This window comes from Schistocerca serialis, chromosome 6, assembly GCF_023864345.2.
Source record: "Schistocerca serialis cubense isolate TAMUIC-IGC-003099 chromosome 6, iqSchSeri2.2, whole genome shotgun sequence".
NCBI classification, from domain to species: Eukaryota; Metazoa; Arthropoda; class Insecta; order Orthoptera; family Acrididae; genus Schistocerca; species Schistocerca serialis.
In genome coordinates, this window is record NC_064643.1 from 683039898 (window position 1) to 683059854 (window position 19957).

The following is a 19957-nucleotide window of genomic DNA, read 5'->3' on the forward strand; positions in this document are numbered from 1 at the left end:
GATACGATAAAGTTTCAGAAACAAGATACTGTTATTAGGATTTAAATTGTGTCTAATATTACTTAGAGTCAATTTGAATTAACATTAAGCAATAGAATGCTTTATTCTAAATTGTAATAAACTTTTTCAATAGATAATTTAAAAAATATGTTTGCAGAATGGTTACTGTGTTTTATTACAGCAGTATATAGTCCGTGTATTTTCAATATTACTGCAAACATTGTATACTAAAGGTGCCCTGTTATTTTCTTACACACACACACACACACACACACACACACACACACACACACAGAGAGAGAGAGAGAGAGAGACAGACAGACAGACACACACACAAACATTTTTTTATGGTGGCACAATATACTGATAGTACACTTTTTAAAGCTTATTTTTATTAAAGTTATTCTTTTTGCACTCATTATACTTACCTGGAATGCTAGGTAAGTTATTTGATGTTTCCGTCTCTGCTGTGTTGTTGGACCATCATTTCTCCGATGACTATGACCATGAACCTTTGTTTGTTGCTCTTGTGTTAGCTGTTTTGTTAGCCACTCTTTTGGATCTGGCATGATAGCATCTCCACTCACATCAATCAGCTCCATTGCCTGCCCTTGTCTCTTGGCTCGACGACCGCAGAGCCTCTGAAGCTGTGAATATATTTAATAGAAATTAATTTAGTTACATTTTGGTGTAACTGAAATTAAGCCATTAAAAGTAACAACAATTTTATAACTGATGCATCACTAAAGAGATAGAGAGAGAATACTATGTGTATGGAAACAGATTAAAGGACTGCATGATGAACTACTTGCTTCGGGCAGTGCCTATCAGAGTTGCAACGATTTCACTATATTTTTGCATTAATTGGTGAAACTAATGGAAATAATAATAAAAAATAAAACTTCAAATGAACCCCAAGTAGGTGCCAACATCAGAACATACTAATAGTTACAGAAACTCAATATGTAATTTCAAGAACAATGCTATTGCTTCAAATAAAAAACAATGGACAACTGACACATACACTTATTGAATTCTATGTGACCAACTGCCACACTGGTACTGTTATCACAAAGTGTTCAATGCCTATCATAGATATTTTGCTTGGAAACTGACATTACAACAATAAATGATTTGCTTCCTACGTTATCAGGTGTACCGCCTGATGCAATCGTCGAAGGTCCACGATATTTTGACGAGCAACAACCATTCTGCCATCATCAGGTGGTACTAATGGAATGAGAAGTCTGCAGTGTGCTTCCAGTATACATACCTGTGCAGAGTTCTGGCCTTATGTCGTAAAGTGTACATGCCATATACGGGAGACTTCATCAGTCAGCTGAAGGACCTGAGGCTGCAGAAGTCTGACATCATGGTGTACTTTGATGTCCTCTCACTTTTCACCCGGGTTCCTTTAGAAGACTCCATAAAATTAATCAGCGAGATGTTCAGCCCAAAGCTGACCCAGCTTTTCACACATGTCCTAACACGCTGATGGCGTAGCAATGGACAGCCCTATCTTGCCGGTTGTAGCAAATATGTTTATGGAGCATTTCGAAGGGAGAGCACTGGAAACTGCAGGAAAAGAAACCATCTATTTCTTCCGTTACATCAACAATATGTTTGTCACTTGGCCACATGGACGCAAAAAATTACAGGAGTTCTTAGAACATCTGAAATTAAGCCGAAAAGAGAAAAAGAGGGGAAAGTTCCATTCCTCGATGTTCTAGGTCATTGTAGACCTGACGGCTCGCTTACCCACAGTGTTTACTGCAAGCCAACTCACACAGATTTATATCTACATGCCTACCGCTGCCACCATCCCTTGCAAAAGAATAATGTGCTGAACACCCTCGTACACAGGGCATACACCATTTCAGATGAACAAAGTCTGAAGGCAGAGCTACAACATCTAGAGTCTGTCTTCTGCAAAAATGGATACACCAGTCGACAGATTTGGAAGGTCCTAAATGCAAGAACCCCAAGAATCCAAAGAGAGATGAAAACTCAGAATAAGAAGAAAAGAAGAAGACCCTTTCATACTGCTTGCTGTCAATGTATCATCAACACCAGTGTTCCACCCTCCAGCCAATATACGAGTCCTATTACGGGAGATCAAAAATGACCTGCATCTAAAAAAATCCGGAGTCAACCAAGCCCTTTGCAAATGCAGGAAAACCTATGTTGGTCAAAAAATCGGCACCACTGGAGATCGCTGCAAACAATGAGAGTGCCACACCAGCTTATTGCAGCCTAGCAAGTCGGCAATAACAGACACTGCATCATTGAGAATGGATATTCAATGAATTATAAGTAGATGAAAGACTTGGCCAACATGAACAAATTTTGGGACTCCACTTTTAAAGAAGCTATTGAAATTCTCGTGACAGATAATTTAATAAACAGGGACTTGGGTTTCCAAATAAATAAGGTATGGGAGCCAGTACTCAGCTCAATCAAAGAAAATCATAACATTCAGATGCAAGACACGGGCACCCACCACCACCACCACCACCACCACCACCACCACCACCGCACGTCCCCACCACCACCAAGCATGATGTGGAGCCTATGAGGCCAGAGCTCTGAACCCACAGGAAAATATACCAGGAGCACACCGTACACCCCTCATCCCATCAGTACCACCTGATGATGGCGGAACTATTATTCACCGAAATATTGTGTATCTTCAATGACTGCCTCTGGCAGGACACCCAAAAACCTTTGAAGCATCAAAGACTCTGGGAAAGCCTCAGATCGCATAATAAATATGTGGCATTGACAAGCACAAACGACATATCTCCACCAACGCAAGTTCTTCGACTCTGTTAACCTAATGGCCCACGCCATCTTGCTTGCTGGGTTGGCTGTAGGACTTTCCCATGTGTGTGTTTCCTTGGGCTACAACCCACTCAAAATCCCACAGTGGTCATCCCGAGCAAGAATTCGCATGCCATTTCCTGGTAGTGCAAGTATTTTCTCCGTCTGCTGTGCAGCAGGTGGATATCGAAGCTCCTGCACCTACAACAGGACATTTCGCTGCTTCACCACCACCTGGATTCTACAACACATTTCCTGCAGTTTCGTCACTCAACACTTTCGCCACTTGACAGTGCATGTCACTGCACTCTCAGGCTTTGCCTCTCCAGTGAGTGTGCATCGACATGTGCATTTCAAAAATGATGATGAGGAGAGAAAATTTCCTACATTTCATCATGCTGATGTGGATTCTGCATTTCGTGCACAAACTATGTATCAGGCAACCATTACAACAGTGCCGGGCGCAACCTCGCCCTTGTTAGTACAGACCACGAGAACCTGATGATGATGATGACGATGATGTTTGGTTTGTGGGGCGCTCAACTGCACGGTCATCAGTGCCTGCACAAAGTCCCAATTTTTTCACAGTCCAATTTTTTTCACACTCCAATGTCACAAATGATGATGATGATGATGATGATGACGAGATGGTGAGGACAACACAAACACCCCGTACCCAGGCAAAGAAAATCCTGGGACCCTGTGATCCAGAGGTAGCAACGCTAGCGACTAGCACATGTACAGATCATGCCTGAATGGTTCACCACTTCATTGGTTTACAACATGGACAACGCACAGTGTATATCACAAACATTTCCAGGCAAGTTTACCCCCCCCCCCCCCCTTTCCCGTGACCGTTCGGCCACTCAGTGCACTTTATGGGCCCCCACCTGATGTGAATAACGTGCCGCTTAGTGATACTAACTGTGTTCCCCCCCCCCCCCCCCCCCTCTGAACATGCCCCTGCTCGTCGTCATCTCAACAGCCCTGTGGCAACATTACACTGTACTGCTCCACGTACACCTGCTCTTTCACCTACCCTCACCACATCAAGTAAACTTGCAGGAGGTTTCGGCTGCAGCCGTTCACTCACTTGCTTTTCACATGGCGCCAACCAGGCCTTCCGCATAAGACTTTCATGCCACGAATGTTGCATTGGAGTTTTACAGCAGCATCATTTCCTATTGCTTTGGTGCCATTCTCATCTGCTACGACAGACTGCTCGATCGCACCATACACAGTGCCGTCTGCATCGACCACGCTGGCCCAGCATCCACGTCATACGAGTGATACGAGGGACTCAGATAGCTGGGCCTTCGTCGCCACCACCAGGGCGCTTTCCGACCCTGCCACTGCTATCCGAGGACAACCAAGCAACGTGGTTTGTACTGGTAGAGAACTTGTTCGAACCATACCGCGTCACTGATGACAATTGAAAATTCCTGTGCCTCATGACTCAACTGCACGGGCACCCAAACCTGATCTGCGACCTACTTCTGATGCCACCGCTAACTTTGAAGTACGATTTCGCAAAACAGACTATCATCGAGCGCCTCTCACACTCCCCACAAGAGGTTATTCTGTGAATGCTGTACGAGGAACATCTCATCTCAGCTTTGGTGCCGGCTATGCCTACTGGTCAGTGAGCAGCAGATGCCAGACGAAACCCTATGGTCGGTGTTATTAGCTAAACTGCCTACAGATCTCCAAGTTCATCTCCCCCCTCACGCCTTGGAAACCATCAATTTGCATCTGCAGATGGCTGACCAGGTCTATTCGCTCACACACACCAGTGCCACCAGCAGGAGCTCACGCAACAGGTTGGCACTCCTGAAACGGAAGCTCACCCAGCCGCAGGCAGGGGCAGGATGCGCTCCATTCACCCCCCTCCCCCTCCCCGACTGCTTTGCCACCTGGTACCCATCGCACCCAGCACGCACACTCTCTGCCCCCCCCCCCCCCCCCAAGCCACTGCATATCGCACCTGCACCAAACACTCCAGTGTACAAACCCGAACACATAGAGGATAATCGGCTGCCTCCTCTCCCAATGTACCCTTACTGCTGTTACCACACTGTATTCAGCGACGATGCAAAAAAGGGCTGCCCCTGTGCAAGCATCCGAAAAGCCAATCGAACAATAAGTGCCAACCCATGTTACATTCCATCCGCACCTCCATCCCGTCAAACGGCCGCCTTTACGTCAAAGGCTATTCTTCGAGTCGCTACTTCCTCGTGGACACTGGCGCAGACGTCTCAGACATACCTAAATCAATGGTCACACGCCCCCTCACATGCACAAGCTCTCTCCTGAGAGCTGTGAACTCATCTACACTCCAGACCTGTGGCTCCGTTGAGCTTCAAATCCACCTCTCTAATCGCCTCTCCCTCACCTGGATCTTCCACGTGGCGGACATCATTATTCGAGGTTCTCTGTTTCTTCACACATCTAACTCTCACATACCATGTGACCATGCTCTGCCACCTGCTCTGACTGTATGTGCCATTAACTGTTCAGCGCAACAGTGCTCAGCTCTTGTGAGCAGGACTTGTGCAACCGTGAACTGTGTCCTGGCGGGAAGTGCCAAGAAATGTGCCCTACGCTGTGAGAACGCTGTTTTGAAATATCGCATTCCACGTGCCAAGGACAAGCTTGCCGCAATCTCTGCCAACATCAATTTACACCTCTCGGCATCGCCGACATTTGAGCCTTCATCCGCCGCACCCGACAGCTACGCCGACAACAGCACACAGGTTAGTAACACCACACCTATCTCATATGACTCCAGTCTCAACCACACAGTGTTACCCCCACCTCCCCCGCCCCCATCAAGTGTGTTCATCTCAATGTGTCTCTCACCTGTTTCGCAAACTGACACTCGTGTGTCTCATGGCAATCCTGCCACCCATGCTCCGACCACACCCTCCACCACCACGCATGCGCCCACCCAGTGTGTTGATAAACATTCCCCTTCTCACGCCTCCTTGCACGGCTCACTCCATCGCTCCAGGCGCACCAGCAGTGCTGCCACCACCGAGCGCACCTCTCTCGCACACTGTGGACAAGAGACAGCCCTATGCATACTGCTCATGCCTGCCTCACGCTTGGCTTCCAAGCCACGCACCCCTAATAAATCAGCACCACACCCCGCCCATGCACAGTCATTGCAACATCACGTCCAAGGGCCCACCCATTCGTCACAAGGCTCACTGCCTTAAGTTACACTCGGGTCACCAGCAAATACAGGAACTTCTTTAGGTGGGAATTTTACAACCCTCCGATAGTAACTGGTCATCACCCGTACACCTCAGCCCCAAACAGGATGGCTCCTTTCATATGTGTGATGATTACAGATGCCTACATGCTACATTACTGGCCATTAAAATTGCTACACCATGAAGATGACGTGCTACAGACGTGAAATTTAACCGACAGGAAAGAAAATGCTGTGATATGCAAATGATTAGCTTTTCACAGCATTCACACAAAGTTGGTACCGGTGGCGACACCTACAACGTGCTGACATGAGGAATGTTTTCAACTGATTTCTCATACACAAACAGCTGTTGACCAGCGTTGCCTGGTAAAACGTTGTTGTGATGCCTCGTGTAAGGAGGAGAAATGTGTACCATCATGTTTCCAACTTTGATAAAGGTCGGACTGTAGGCTATCTCGATTGCTGTTTATCGTATCGCGACATAGCTGCTCACGTTGGTCGAGATCCTATGACTGTTAGCAGAATATGGAATCAGTGGGTAATACGGAATGCTGTGTGGATCCCAACGGCCTCGTATCACTAGCAGTCGAGATGACAGGCATCTTATCTGCATGGCTGTAACGGATGGTGTAGCTGCGTCTCGATCCCTGAGTCAACAGATGTGGACGTTTGCAAGACAACAACCATCTGCACGAACAGTTCGATGACGTTTGCAGCAGCATGGACTATCAGCTCGGAGACGATGGCTGCGGTTACCCTTGACGCTGCATCACAGACAGGAGCGCCTGCGATGGTGTACTCAACGACAAACCTGGGTGCACGAATCGCAAAACGTCATTTTTTCAGATGAATACAGGTTATATTTACAGCATCATGATGGTCGCATTCATGTTTGGCGACATCGTGGTGAGTGCACATTGGAAGCGTGTATTCGTCACCGCCACACTGGCATATCACCCGGCGTAATGGTATGGGGTGCCATTGATTACACATCTCGGTCATCTCTTGTTCGCATTGATGGCACTTTGAACAGTGGAAATTACATTTCAGATGTGTTACGACCTGCGGCTCTACCCTGCGAAACCCTACATTTCAGCAGGATAATGCATGACCTCATGTTGCAGGTCCTGTACGGGCCTTTCTGGATACAGAAAATGTTCGACTGCTGCCCTGGCCAGCACATTCTCCAGATCTTTCACCAACTGGAAACTTCTGGTCAATGGTGGCCGAGCAACTGGCTCGTCACAATACGCCAGCCACTACTCTTGATGAACTGTGGTATCGTGTTGAAGCTGCATGGGCAGCAGTACCTGTACACGCCATCCAAGCTCTGTTTGACTCAATGCCTAGGCGTATCAAAGCCATTATTATGGCCAGAGGTGGTTGTTCTGGGTACTGATTTCTCAGGATCTATGCACTCACATTGTGTGAAAATGTAATCACATGTCAGTTCTAGTATAATATATTTATCCAATGAATACCCGTTTATCATCTGCATTTCTTCTTGGTGTAGCAATTTTAATGGCCAGTAGTGTAGAACTGTGATGGACAATTATCCTATACCGAACATTCCCGATGTCACTCACCTTCTCACAGGTGCTACAACTTCAGCATACTGGACTGCAAATGCGCTTATCACCAAATTCCAGTCGCACCCGAAGATGTTCCGAAAATGGCGATTATCGCCCCCATCGGTTTGTACGAGTACCATTTCATGCCATTCGGGTTAAAAAAACATAACAATGCTTTACTGACTCTGTCTTGCTCCAGTTCAACTTCTACTTCATATACCCTGATGATATCCTGATTTTCAGCAAATCATGCAAGATTCTGAACACCACATCACGATAGTAAAGGACATTCTCTCATCAAATGGAGTCGAGATCAACACTGACGAACTGCAACTGCACTAACAATCTGTCCAGTTCTTGGAGTACGCAGTGTCAGGTGCCAGTATACACTTCCCTGAATCGAAGGTGCAACCAATCTTATCGTTGCCTCCCCCTACCACATATAAAGATCTCTGTCGGTTCCTGAGAACAATGAACTACCACAGTCGACATTTGCCTGCAGCAGCTGACACCCAAGCCACCCTCACTAATGCCCTCACCGACAAGCAAACTTCAGGAAAGCCCCGTTCCATGGATGGAACCAAGGCACGCAGCCTTCCAGGCCCTCAAAGACTCTCTCACACGAGCCGTCATCCTTGTTCATCCAATCTCGGGTGCTGAACTCTTCGTCACCACAGATGCCAGTGACTCTGGTCACATGGTCCTACAATAACGCTACAACGACGTGGTCACACCACTTCATTTCTTTTCGAAGAAACTCTCCCGCGCCCAACAAAAATACTCAGCCTTTGACCGCAAACTTTTAGTAGTTTATGAGGTATGAAACACTTCCGTCCTGATGTCGTGGGCCAACTTTTCCACATCCTGACTGACCATAAACCAGTAGCAGATTCCAACTGCAATCTCCCTCTTGACCATCCCCCCCCCCCCCCCCCCACCAATCGCTTTAAGTATTTCAATTTCCTCTCTCAGTTCTCTACTGACATCCGCCATATCAAAGGTGCCTACAACATCTTTGCAGATTTCCATTCCCGCATTAGCACCATCTCAATGGTCGTCGGCCTTTCCGATCTTGCATCCCTACAGTATCAGGATGAGGATACACAGCAACTTCTCAATACCACCTCCACTTTGCTGTCTTTCACCAAAGCAAAATTCGCCAGCTTCGGCATTAGCACAATCTCAATGGTCGTCGACCTTTCTGATCTTGCATCCCTACAGTATCAGGATGAGAATACACAGCAACTTCTCAATACCACCTCCACTTTGCTGTCTTTCACCAAAGCAAAATTCGCCAGCTTCGAAGAGGAAGTCTGGTGCGACTCCTCCACCGGCACCCTCCAACCCCTCAATCCCACTCCCCCCCCTCCCCCCGCCATTCAGTGTTTGGCACAGTACATTCTCCAGCACACCCTGGAGTTAAGTCACCGACATGCCTCATGTCCGAATGAGTCGTGTGGCAAGACATAAAGTGCAAATGTCAGACCTGGATCCAGAACCGAATCACCTGTCAGCGCATCAAAGTCACCAGGCACACTGTTCCACCTCTCCACAAATTCGACATTCCATCTGGCCGCTTTCGTTACGTACACTTAGACCTCATCGGCCCCCTTCCCCCCTCAGAGAGCTGCTGCTATGTTCTTTCTTGCACTGATCATTTATCTTGGTGTGTAGAGGCTGTACCTCTCACCAACATAACCGCCAAAACCCTGACTAGGGCTTTTGTTTCTTCCTGGATTTCCCACTTCGGCTGCCCCACTACTGTCACCACCAACCAAGGGCGGCAATTTGAATCACCACTCTTGTCCCAGCACCGCCATCTGTGTGATGTCAACAAATGTTGCATGACTGCCTAGCACCCCCAAGCAAATAGATTGGTAGAACGGTGGCATCACACTTTCAAGACAGCACTGTGGTGTCACGATGGTCTTTGGACCGAGGCCCTCCCATGGGTACTCCTGAGCCTATGGTCATCATACAAACCAGATATCGAGGACTCCACAAATGAGTTCATCTATGGTGAAAGCCCAGTGCTCCCTGGGAAGCTGTTACAACCTACCTCCCCCTACAATCCCAACCCCCATCCTGATTTGTCAGCCGGATCCAAACACATTTTGCAAACATTTCCCTGTACCCCCACCCCCTCCCCTTGTCTCACCATATTCTCCCCCGCTCCTATGTGCCCTCTGATCTCCTTTCATGCAAGTTCGTTTTTCTCTGTGACGACACTGTCAGGGCCCCACTTGCCCCACCATATTCAGGCCATATTCAGGTCATAAACCGCAACGCTAACACGATGGAGGTGGAGGTTAAAGGTTCGCCGTTCACTGTTTCTCTACACCATGTGAAACTAGTACCTCGACCCAGCATCTTTCACGCCCGATGACGTTATGCAGCCTCCCAGCACTGAGGACTCGCACTCAAGCTATGAGCCCTCAGAGCTGCCACCGCAGCCCTCACCCAAACATGCGTCTGCGTCACTATCAGCATTGTTCCTTGGGTTCTCGACTTCTCTCTCTACCTCCTCTCCCCCTTCCCCTGCCAGCAGTTCTGCGAACCGACATCCCACCTGAACGTGAGGAGGATGTCAGCATCCTCATCCATGACAGCCACATCTTCATCCTGCTGCAAGACAACTCATCCCACACGACCGGGGACCTGGTTTGTCAGTCGATTGCTTACTTCCACCCGCTCCCGCGCAGGGTTGACCACACACTCCTCCGAGCTAGGGTAGCCTCCCTAGGAAGGGTTACTGTTCGAATACTGCCAGCCGATCACGCAGGTGGATACAGTCCCTCCGCACACTGTTCCATCCTCACGCATGGGCCGACGCGCCATCTGCCCATACCACCAACAGGAGTTCCACATTGACCTCCCAGCATGGCCCCTGTCACGACTATCAATGCCGTCTCCCTCACGGCCAGACACCCCCCTCGCCCTTCCACTGCACTCAAACCATGCTCCACACTGCAGGGGAGGGGGGAAGGTGGGGTGGAGTCGCTAAGTATTAATGATATATCTCTGCCATAGCAAGTTCCTTGACACTGTTAACCTAACAGCCCATGCCATCTTGATTGTTGAGTTGGCTGTATGGCTTTTTGTAATCTGGACATCTGTAATGAAATATACTGAGTGTTACAGAAATGTGTGTCTTCCCTTGAGCTACAACCCAACTGAAAGCCCACAAATAATTTTATGCTAGTCAAACTGAGAGCAGATTTGAGGTTCAAATAGAAATGCAACAAACATCTGAGCTGTGGCCTGCTGCCATCAGTCAGTCTGTAGCCTCAGAGCAAATTCTTGAGCACAAAGTTCTGGGTTGGACAGGCAGCCATGAACTCTTACATGGAAACGTTTTTGCAAGGTACACCAGAAAGTAAATAAATTATAATATGGCTTCCATCGGGCAGATATATTTAGTATATAGCTAAATTATAGTTTTAAAAAATTATGAAGGAATGGCGACAAACAAGCAACTCTGCAGTTACTCTACACATTTGCCACAAGAAGACAAGCAGGTACAGTGGAGGAACAGCACATGTAGGAGGCAACACTTCCTTTAGATACTGCAGCTGCTGAAGACAACCAAGTTCATTTTTGCCTTAAGTGAAAAGCTCTAACCTGTCACTGTGGCAGCCAGCAAACGAAATGATTTTCTGTCAAAGACTGTATGTTGCCACCCCCACCCTGCACCTTTCCCATTCCATCCTTATACTTTACATCCCTTCCACCTCTCTGTCATTCACCACTAATTGCCCAGTCAGGAAACAGTGTCAGGAGACCGTGTTGTGTGTGTGTGTGTGTGTGTGTGTGTGTGTGTGTGTGTGTGTGTGTGTGTGTGTGTGCCGCGCATGTGCATGTATTAGCTTTGAAAAATAACTTTCTCTCAACCTTAAGCAATTTTCTGAACTTTTTGTGTGTCTGTGTCCACTGCTTATTATTTCCTCTATCTAGTAGCATTCTATCCTCTTACATATTCCACCCTGGACCTCCCATTTTTCTGGAAGGTAAATACATAACATTTACAGTATGCGAGCTGCATATTCAAAACAAAAATTATGCCATGGAACAAAAGTCGGCAAAAAACATTGTAACAACACGTTTGTGATATTCTGCAGACCTTCTGTTGTCAATTTATCACAGACTACCTTAACTGTCTTTCAGAATCAGAGCATTCATACAGACATACTTTGCAGCACCCAACAGATAATGAAACAGCTACAGTATTTTCCCTCGGCTATGATGGCCAATCAGTCACATGTCGTATTAACACTTTTCCAGTTGAACCACATGCAGATACACGGAGTGATATACATTGTAAGTGCAGCAATATGAATGAAAATTGCCTCAGGGTGTCATCCAAAATCTATACAATACACACAGCGGTTTGTCTCACTGCACTGTTTTTGTTATAGACAGTGTGATGTTGCACTATTTGGGTGAATTAAATTCCAAAATTAAATCATAAACATTAGAAGGTGAATTTTTCCATATCATTGTCATCTATAAATGAGCTAGCATGGGATATCAAGTGAAATTTGTGACTGGATTGAGGAGTTTTTGGTAGGAAGGGCACAGCATGTTATCTCGGACGGAGAGTCATCGTCAGATGCAGAAGTAACTTTGGGTGAGCCCCAGGGAAGTGTGTTGAGCCTCTTACTGTTCATACTGTATATTAATGACTTTGCCAACAATGTTAATAGTAAAATCAGGCTTTTTGCAGATGTTGCAGTTATGTATAATGTAGTACTGTCTGAGAGAAGCTGCAATAATATTCAGTCAGATCTTGATAAGATTTCAACATGATGCAGAGACTGGCAACTTGCTCTAAATATTCAGAAATATAAACTTGTGCACTTCACAAAATGAAAAAACATGGTATCCTATGATAGAATATCAGTGATTCACTGTTGGAATTGGCCAACTCTCACAAATACTTGGGTGTAACACTTTGTAGAGATATGTAATGGAATGATCACATAGGTTCAGTCGTGGGTAAAATGGGTGGTATACTTTTGTTTATTGGTAGAATACTGGGGAAGTGCAAGCTGTCTACAAAGGAAATTGCATGCAAATCACTCGTGTGACTGGTTCTAGAATACTGCTTAAGTGTGTGGGACCTATACCAGCCCATACCAGATAGGACTGACAGAGGATATCGAACGTATGCAGAAAAGGGCAGACGAATGGTCACAGGTTGGTTTAATCTGTGGGAGAATTTCACAGGGATACTGAAGGAACTGAACTAGCAGACTCTGAAAGACAGATGTAAACTATCCCGAGAAAGTCCATTAACAAAGTTTCAAGAGCTGGCTTTATATGATTACTATCGGGATTATACTGCAATCCCCCATGTATCGCTCACACAGGGACCATGAGGATAAGGTTAGAATAATTACTGCATGCACAGAGGCATTCAAACAATTATTCTTCCCACACTCCACTCATGAATGGAACAGGAAGAAACCCTAATAACAGGTACAATGCGACATACCCTGTGCCATGCATCTCACAGCGGTTTGTAGAGTATAGATGTATATGTAGATACACAACAATATTATGCAAAGGAGAGATTGCTACCAACCATATAAAGGAAGTGTTGAGCTGCAGACAGGCACAATGAAAAGACTGCTGTACATGTAATCTTTCGGCCAAAAGGCCTTGTTCTGAATTAGAAAACACAGAAATTCACACACACACACACACACACACACACACACACACACACACACACACACACCTCTTGTCTCTGGCCACTGAGGCCTGAGTGCCGACTGGAACAGTGCTTCGTGGGAGAAACAGTCTGGTATGGGTGGTGGGGATAAGGAAGAGGCTGGGATGGGGAGGAGGAGGGATATCACACTAAGGGTGGGTGGGGGTGGTGGGTGGGTGGGGGGGGGGGTGGGGGGGGGGTGTGGGGGAAGGTGAAGTGCTGCTTGTGGGAGTGTGCAGGGATGCTGTGCGAATAGCTTACCTAGCACTTCCCACATACCTGCCATCTGTCCAGAGAGGAGCATTCCCTTCACGACTCAATACCAGCCAAGACAGGAGCAATTGAATCACATTCTCCGACATGGTTTTGATTCATGAAATTACAATGAAATCCAGACCTTTAGCTGCTTACAAGCGCTGATAAATATCAACAGTGACAGTTGAAAATTTGTGCCCTGACCGGGATTCGAACCCGAAATCTCCTGCTTACATGGCAGACAATCTATCCGTCTGAGCCACCAAGGACACAGAGCATAGTGCGACTGCAGGGACTTATCTCTGGCATGCTCCCCGTGAGACCCACATTCGGAACTTACTGTCCACACACTACATTTGTAGTGCCCCTGCCCCTTCATATGGTTTTGATTCCTCTCGTTGTGTTCCGAAATGAGGAATATTGTACTCACTAGTCTTCCCACCCCTCCCACAGTAGTATTCCACCGGTCGGCTACTCCAGTCCAGTCTGAGGCATGTCCTATCTCATCCAAGTAGTTGTGTTGTAACAAACCCAGTGGATCCCTTCCAGATGTTATGTTTTTCTTCTCCCCAAAATTATCATTAAGTTTTTCTCAAATTTCGTACATCATACATGGATGATGGCACAAAAATTGGCAAATAGTAAAACAGTCATAGGGAACAGTTTATATTTATGATTGGGGAAGTATCTCTACAGCTAATGACAAAAATATGTCAGAAACATTTGCACTCATGTAGTTTTAGAGTAATCAGCTCCTTTAACAAAAAACATTCTTACTGAAATAGAATCTCATATTTAAGCAAACTAGCCAGCATAATTCAATGAAATTATTCTTGTATCTGGAAGTCATTTTTAAAACAAATCTCCTACCATTTATTTGCTCAAAACATAAATATTTAACTTAATTTATGATAATTCAGCAAAACCAACAGCTAAAGTCAGTTTTAATTTTTGTAAATCTGTATGTGAAACCTGTTGGACGCCATTTTAGTCAGCAGTGAGTTTGAACAGAGCAACATCCATAGGGGACATAGGGGACAATGTACCACAGGCGACGTAGTACTAAATACAAGTCGGAAAATGTGCAATTTATTTAAATTTCCTGTCTGGGAGTTTATTCAGGTTAATATGGACTGTAAATGTGTTATTAGTATTATGAACCACATCAAATTTCAGTAATCCTCACTGTGACTATATGGTCAAACTGTGAACTGTGCTGTTTCCAATTTAGTTATTTACTGTGCACATTGTTTTCATATTGAAATGACTATTAGATTTCAAGGACAGTGATTTGAGAACTTTGTATGGAGACTATATTAATGATTCACTTACCATATATTAATAATTGTGTTTACGTACATGTGTGTTAAGTTACTGCCTTCAAACAATGTTGCAGGATATCAGTACAGTATGTGGCTAGCTGTTTATCTGTGCATAGATATATGACATTAAAACTGGCCATAAACAGTAGTCCATTCAGCATCCAAGAGCAATTAATTGTGTGTGAACTAAGACTATGATGTAGGATGCATAATTGACAATAGGCTACTTTCAACAACCACTTTTCAGCCAGATTCAACAGAGGTGCAGCTATGAAGGGCATATTTGTACACGTAAGGGGTATGCAACAATGTGATCTAAAAACTAAGCTGCAGCAAATGTGCTGCTTTCTACATGGGCACAACAATCAACAAGCTCTCTGTCCACACAAATGAACCCCCACCCCCTTCCCCCCAAACTGTGGCCAACAGACAGCTGGACCATCTGGTTGCTGAATATGCTGTCCACACAACATGCTTCATTTCGATGATTGCTTCACAGCTTGTGCCATCTGGAGCATTTCTACCAACAGTAGCTTTTATGAATTGTGCAGATGGGAACTCTCCCTGCAATACATCCTACATTCTCTTTACCCCCACTGGCCTCAACATATGCTAGTTCTTGTCTTTCAGCCACCCATCCCCTTCCCTGCTCCCACTCCAGCAACACACAACCTTACATTCCACCAACACACCCAATAATTGTTTTCCCTTCCACTATTTCTCTCCCATAAGGTTGGAGTAGCATCTGTGACTAGTAACTAAAACGTACTGGGTCCTGGGTTTGAATCTTGCCACTGCTTAAATTCTGAATAAAAATCATCATCAACGATGGTCAAAAACTTCCGGCATTAGCAGTTGCCCTCATTCTGCCAACAGCTTTGTCAAAGAGGGTGGAGGAGTGGACAGAGTTTCGGGACCCTGTCTTGCCATCGGGGTGGGAAACTCCCCCTAAAAGACGGAAGAATCAGTGATGTTCAAATACATGAGGATGCAGCGAAAAATGGAAACCACTGCATTAAAGACGCACAATGTGTATCCACAGAATATGTGGCCTGTAATTGAAAAGTGTCACGATGATCTCTCCACTGCCAAGTATGATGTAACGCATCTTATACAGGTATGTGTGATATGTCACAGTTGTGTTGGATCTGTCACTCTCTCAATGAATATTACCTTTAGTAAATCTTACAAATACACAGTTGCCTTTTTCGAGTATTCTCGTGGCCTGGCTAATCCGTTCCACAGTTGTGACCAAACCTCTTACGGCAGGATACCGTATTTACTCGAATCTAAGCCGCACTATTTTTCTGGTTTTTGTAATCCAAAAAACCGCCTGCGGCTTAGAATCGAGTACGAAGTAAGCGGAAGCTCTGAAAAATGTTGGTAGGTGCCGCCACAACTAACTTCTGCCGTTGAATGTATGTAGCGCTACACAGACATGCTTTGCAGGCACAAAGATAAATACCGGCGCCAAAACCTCTGCGTCAGTAAATAAATTTAAAAAATGATGGAAGACGAGCTTTTTTCTCCGCCCCGAGTTTCGATCACTGCATTTTCATACATTATCCAATGAAGTAAATACAAAGTCAATATTGTTCATCTTCGTATATAGCAGCATTTCAATGTACTACGAAAACCCGACTGGAAAGACTGTTGGGATGTTGTCAATATGGCCAACTCTACGTTCTGAATTTTTTCCTACCTGTGAGAAAAGATGGTTGCTAATAGGAACTTTTATGAATTGTGAATCACATGCAGTATTCTCATAAGAATAATACGAATATAAACATTTTGCCATGTATTCTTTTGTGTTTGCTGCTACCTCATTTAAATCCCGTCTGCCTAATAAATTACGAAACTAGAGTGAGACAACAGCAAACACGGAAGAATATACATATCATGTCATGTTTATATTCGTATTATTCTTATACCTAATGGTGATAGAGTCAGAAATGAAGCACGGCAATTGACTAGATCTTTAAATCTAAGATGACTAATTTCTGTGCAGAATTTAATGTATTAAAGAAGCGTCTGCAAAGATTTTCAAACGGAGAAAAATTTTCGCTAGACTCTCGTTCAGAACTATCATACACTGTCTGTTATTTGGTTCTTGTTGATCATTATCAAAGAAAGCAGCAGTGTAAGTAACAACAGATAGCAGTCTCTTGCCATTGTTTCGCTAATGAGACGATTCCACTCTCTCTTTTTTTTTTTTTTAATGTAAGCGGCAGTAGCGCGCACAAAAGCAAGCCATGCCGGGAGTGGCGACAGGTCGTAAACACTCATTATCAGAATGCGACAAACAATGCATGACACAGTACAGTAATGCATTTTCAGCTTAGAGTGATGTAAACACCTATAACAAAGAGAACGGCACTTAACAGATCAAAGAAAAATAAGCAATCAATTCAAATCAGACGAAGGATGTGAAAAAGGAAGGGCACCCGTATAAATACGGACGGAGTGCCTGATGCATAGCAATGGCTACCTGGTAAAGCTTAACTGCTAAGCTTACGACTCGAACCAAACTACTGTAGCTGTATCGTCATTCATTCGACCTAAATTGTGTCTCATATTACAATGGACCAACTTTGTTTCAATTTGGAGGTGCAGCCTAAAACTTTTCTCTCTCCTTGAATTTCAAGTCTCAAATTTCAGGTGCGGCTTAGATTCGGGAATTTTTTTTTTTTCCTTTATTTCGAGTCTCATTTTTCAGGTGCGGCTTAGATTCGAGTAAATACGGTAGTGCTGTAAGAAGACATTAACTATTCCAAGCTACTAAATGAATTTTATTCTAATATAAAAATTCTTTTGTATTTTAATTCTTCAACCCAGTAATAGACAGATCCCAAACCAAGTAGCTCACAAAGAGCTTTATAAATCAACATCAACATAACACATACATTGTCCAACTCTCAAGTTGTACATCAAAGTTAGAAGCCTGCTATTTTGTCCTTCATTTGTTTGGGGCCCTGCTGACTCCCTAGGAGTTCAGAACACCACCAACTCTTTGCCTCAGGGCATAAATGAGCCTGTACAGTAACTGACTTCTTCTACCTCACATCAAGGCTTGCCACTGCCATTTGCTGTAACTGCTTAAGCACCATCTGCACAAACCACAGATCAGAGTACGCACAGTGAATGCTTCCCACTTACGTACTAATTAATAATTTATCAAACAACACAACCATCTTTAGCTGTTCCGAAGGCTAATAGTGGAGCACAGTATTTCTAAGAATGCCATTTCACACTACACACGGGGGAAATGAACGTGAAAAACAGATTGAATAATCAATGAAAGGATAACATTCTACGAGTAGGGACTGGGAAGTTGCATGAATTGATAGGCTGCTCCATGCCCCATAAGGGCTTATCTTTGGACGTGGACCGCACGGCTCGAGAAGCGACAAGGCGGGGACTCAGTATTGGACGGCTGACACTAGCAGTGGTGAGGACAGAGGTCACGGTGAAGTGCACAGGAAGTTTCAGTTTCAGTTCAGCTTGTGTGCTGGCATGGGGCCTCATGTTATGGATCCTACAGTTTGTGATCCTACAGTTTGTTGCCGATTTGTCTCCTGAACATGCCGTGTGTGTTTCCAAAAAGGACATGGGAAATGCAAATTAGCATCTCGACATGGGCACACACTGAGGGCAGCAAGTGGGTGGAAACCATCTGCTGCACCACCTGAGATTTGACAACACTGGGAGTTATTCTTCAGCTGACACCTAACAAGATTTTCCCAGTGAGCAGGTTTGGAAACTCTCAAGTTTCTCTGGGTTAACATTAACCAGGGAAGGGTCATTCCTGAGAGTTTACCACGTCTTAGTGTTTGATGTTCTCAGTGGCCCCTCTGTTGTGGTAAGAGCCTTTGTTTTGGTCATTATTCTCTTGATTAACTTAGAGAGGAGCATTGCCTCCAGTTCGTGCTTCAGCTCAGCCTTCCGATTTAGAATTTCATGGCTGCCACCCACATACCGTCTCCAAATTTGAATGTAACAGGCCGTGTTACTGTGCACACCCCTTCTAACCCTCTTCCAGTGGTCACAGGTGTCGTATTTGCTTTAAAGTTTATTAACTTATTGTGGTGAAGTTTGTTAAATTTTATTCTCTTTCTGTTTACTTATGTTTTATGTATTATTATCGAAGTGTTGTGCTGATTCCCAGCTGCAACTGACGTATCTTCAAAATTAAGTCTCATTGAATTCAATATTAACTTTTGTGAACAATTAATTACTACCCCTTGTGAACAGCTTTCTGGCCCAGCCTGGAGGAAGTTCTCTAACCAATCTTTTGGTCGTATTTATGAATGTGAGCTGTGTTCTATCCTGCATGATGACACATGGATTCATTTTTTCTGCCCAAGGGCATAATATTTTAATTTGATTCACAGTTGGCATTTAAACTTATTCCGGACTACAGAAACCAAGTGGGCAGTGTCCTTTCCAAACTGCTAAATTTGTCAACTTGATCTGAGAAGTTTTCTTATTAGAAATTACTCTGAGTGCATTCCTGTTAATTTATTTATTGTTATTATTATTCTGCAATTGTTATTTTGCAATTATCATGCCAGTCTCCCGATATAATTGCCTTGGGCATTATGGTGCTGCCCGACGCAGCCTCTTCTATGTTCCCCCTCATTTCAACTTGCCTAATTGTTAATTATATTATGGACCTGCATATAGTCTCGTGTGTCTCCTACATGTATTCTAGAAGGCAGCCAGAATTCTGAACTGTTCAATTTCTTAACTGTCCCAAGTTCTGGCCAGTGGTGGTGGGTACTGAGGATCAGTTGTCTTTATATTGTTATCTGAACAGGACGTGATAAAATTCTATTGTTCAGAGTTTGGTTAAATTGTGATCTGGAGTCCACACCTACTCTGATTTTTAACCCTGGCATTGATATTATTAATTCCCAGGTACTGATGATAGTAAACATTTTCAGGACTCCCTAGTGAGCTTGTTGGATTTCAGGTTTTGATATTATTAAATGTTGTTAATCTCGTCAAACTAATTTCGTGTTTTAATAAGCAATGAACTATCTCCTTTTTAAATGAACTG

General features: G+C 44.6%; 1 protein-coding gene across 2 annotated transcripts in view; it reads right to left on the reverse strand.

The window, feature by feature from the left end:
• LOC126483685 (proline-rich protein PRCC) overlaps positions 1–19957 on the reverse strand; it is a 92767-nt gene that overhangs the window by 26055 nt on the left and 46755 nt on the right. For both annotated transcript variants that reach the window (XM_050106767.1, XM_050106769.1), the window contains exon 5: positions 429–647. In XM_050106767.1, coding sequence (XP_049962724.1) covers positions 429–647 — 219 coding nt within the window. The remainder of the gene's footprint in view (positions 1–428; positions 648–19957) is intronic.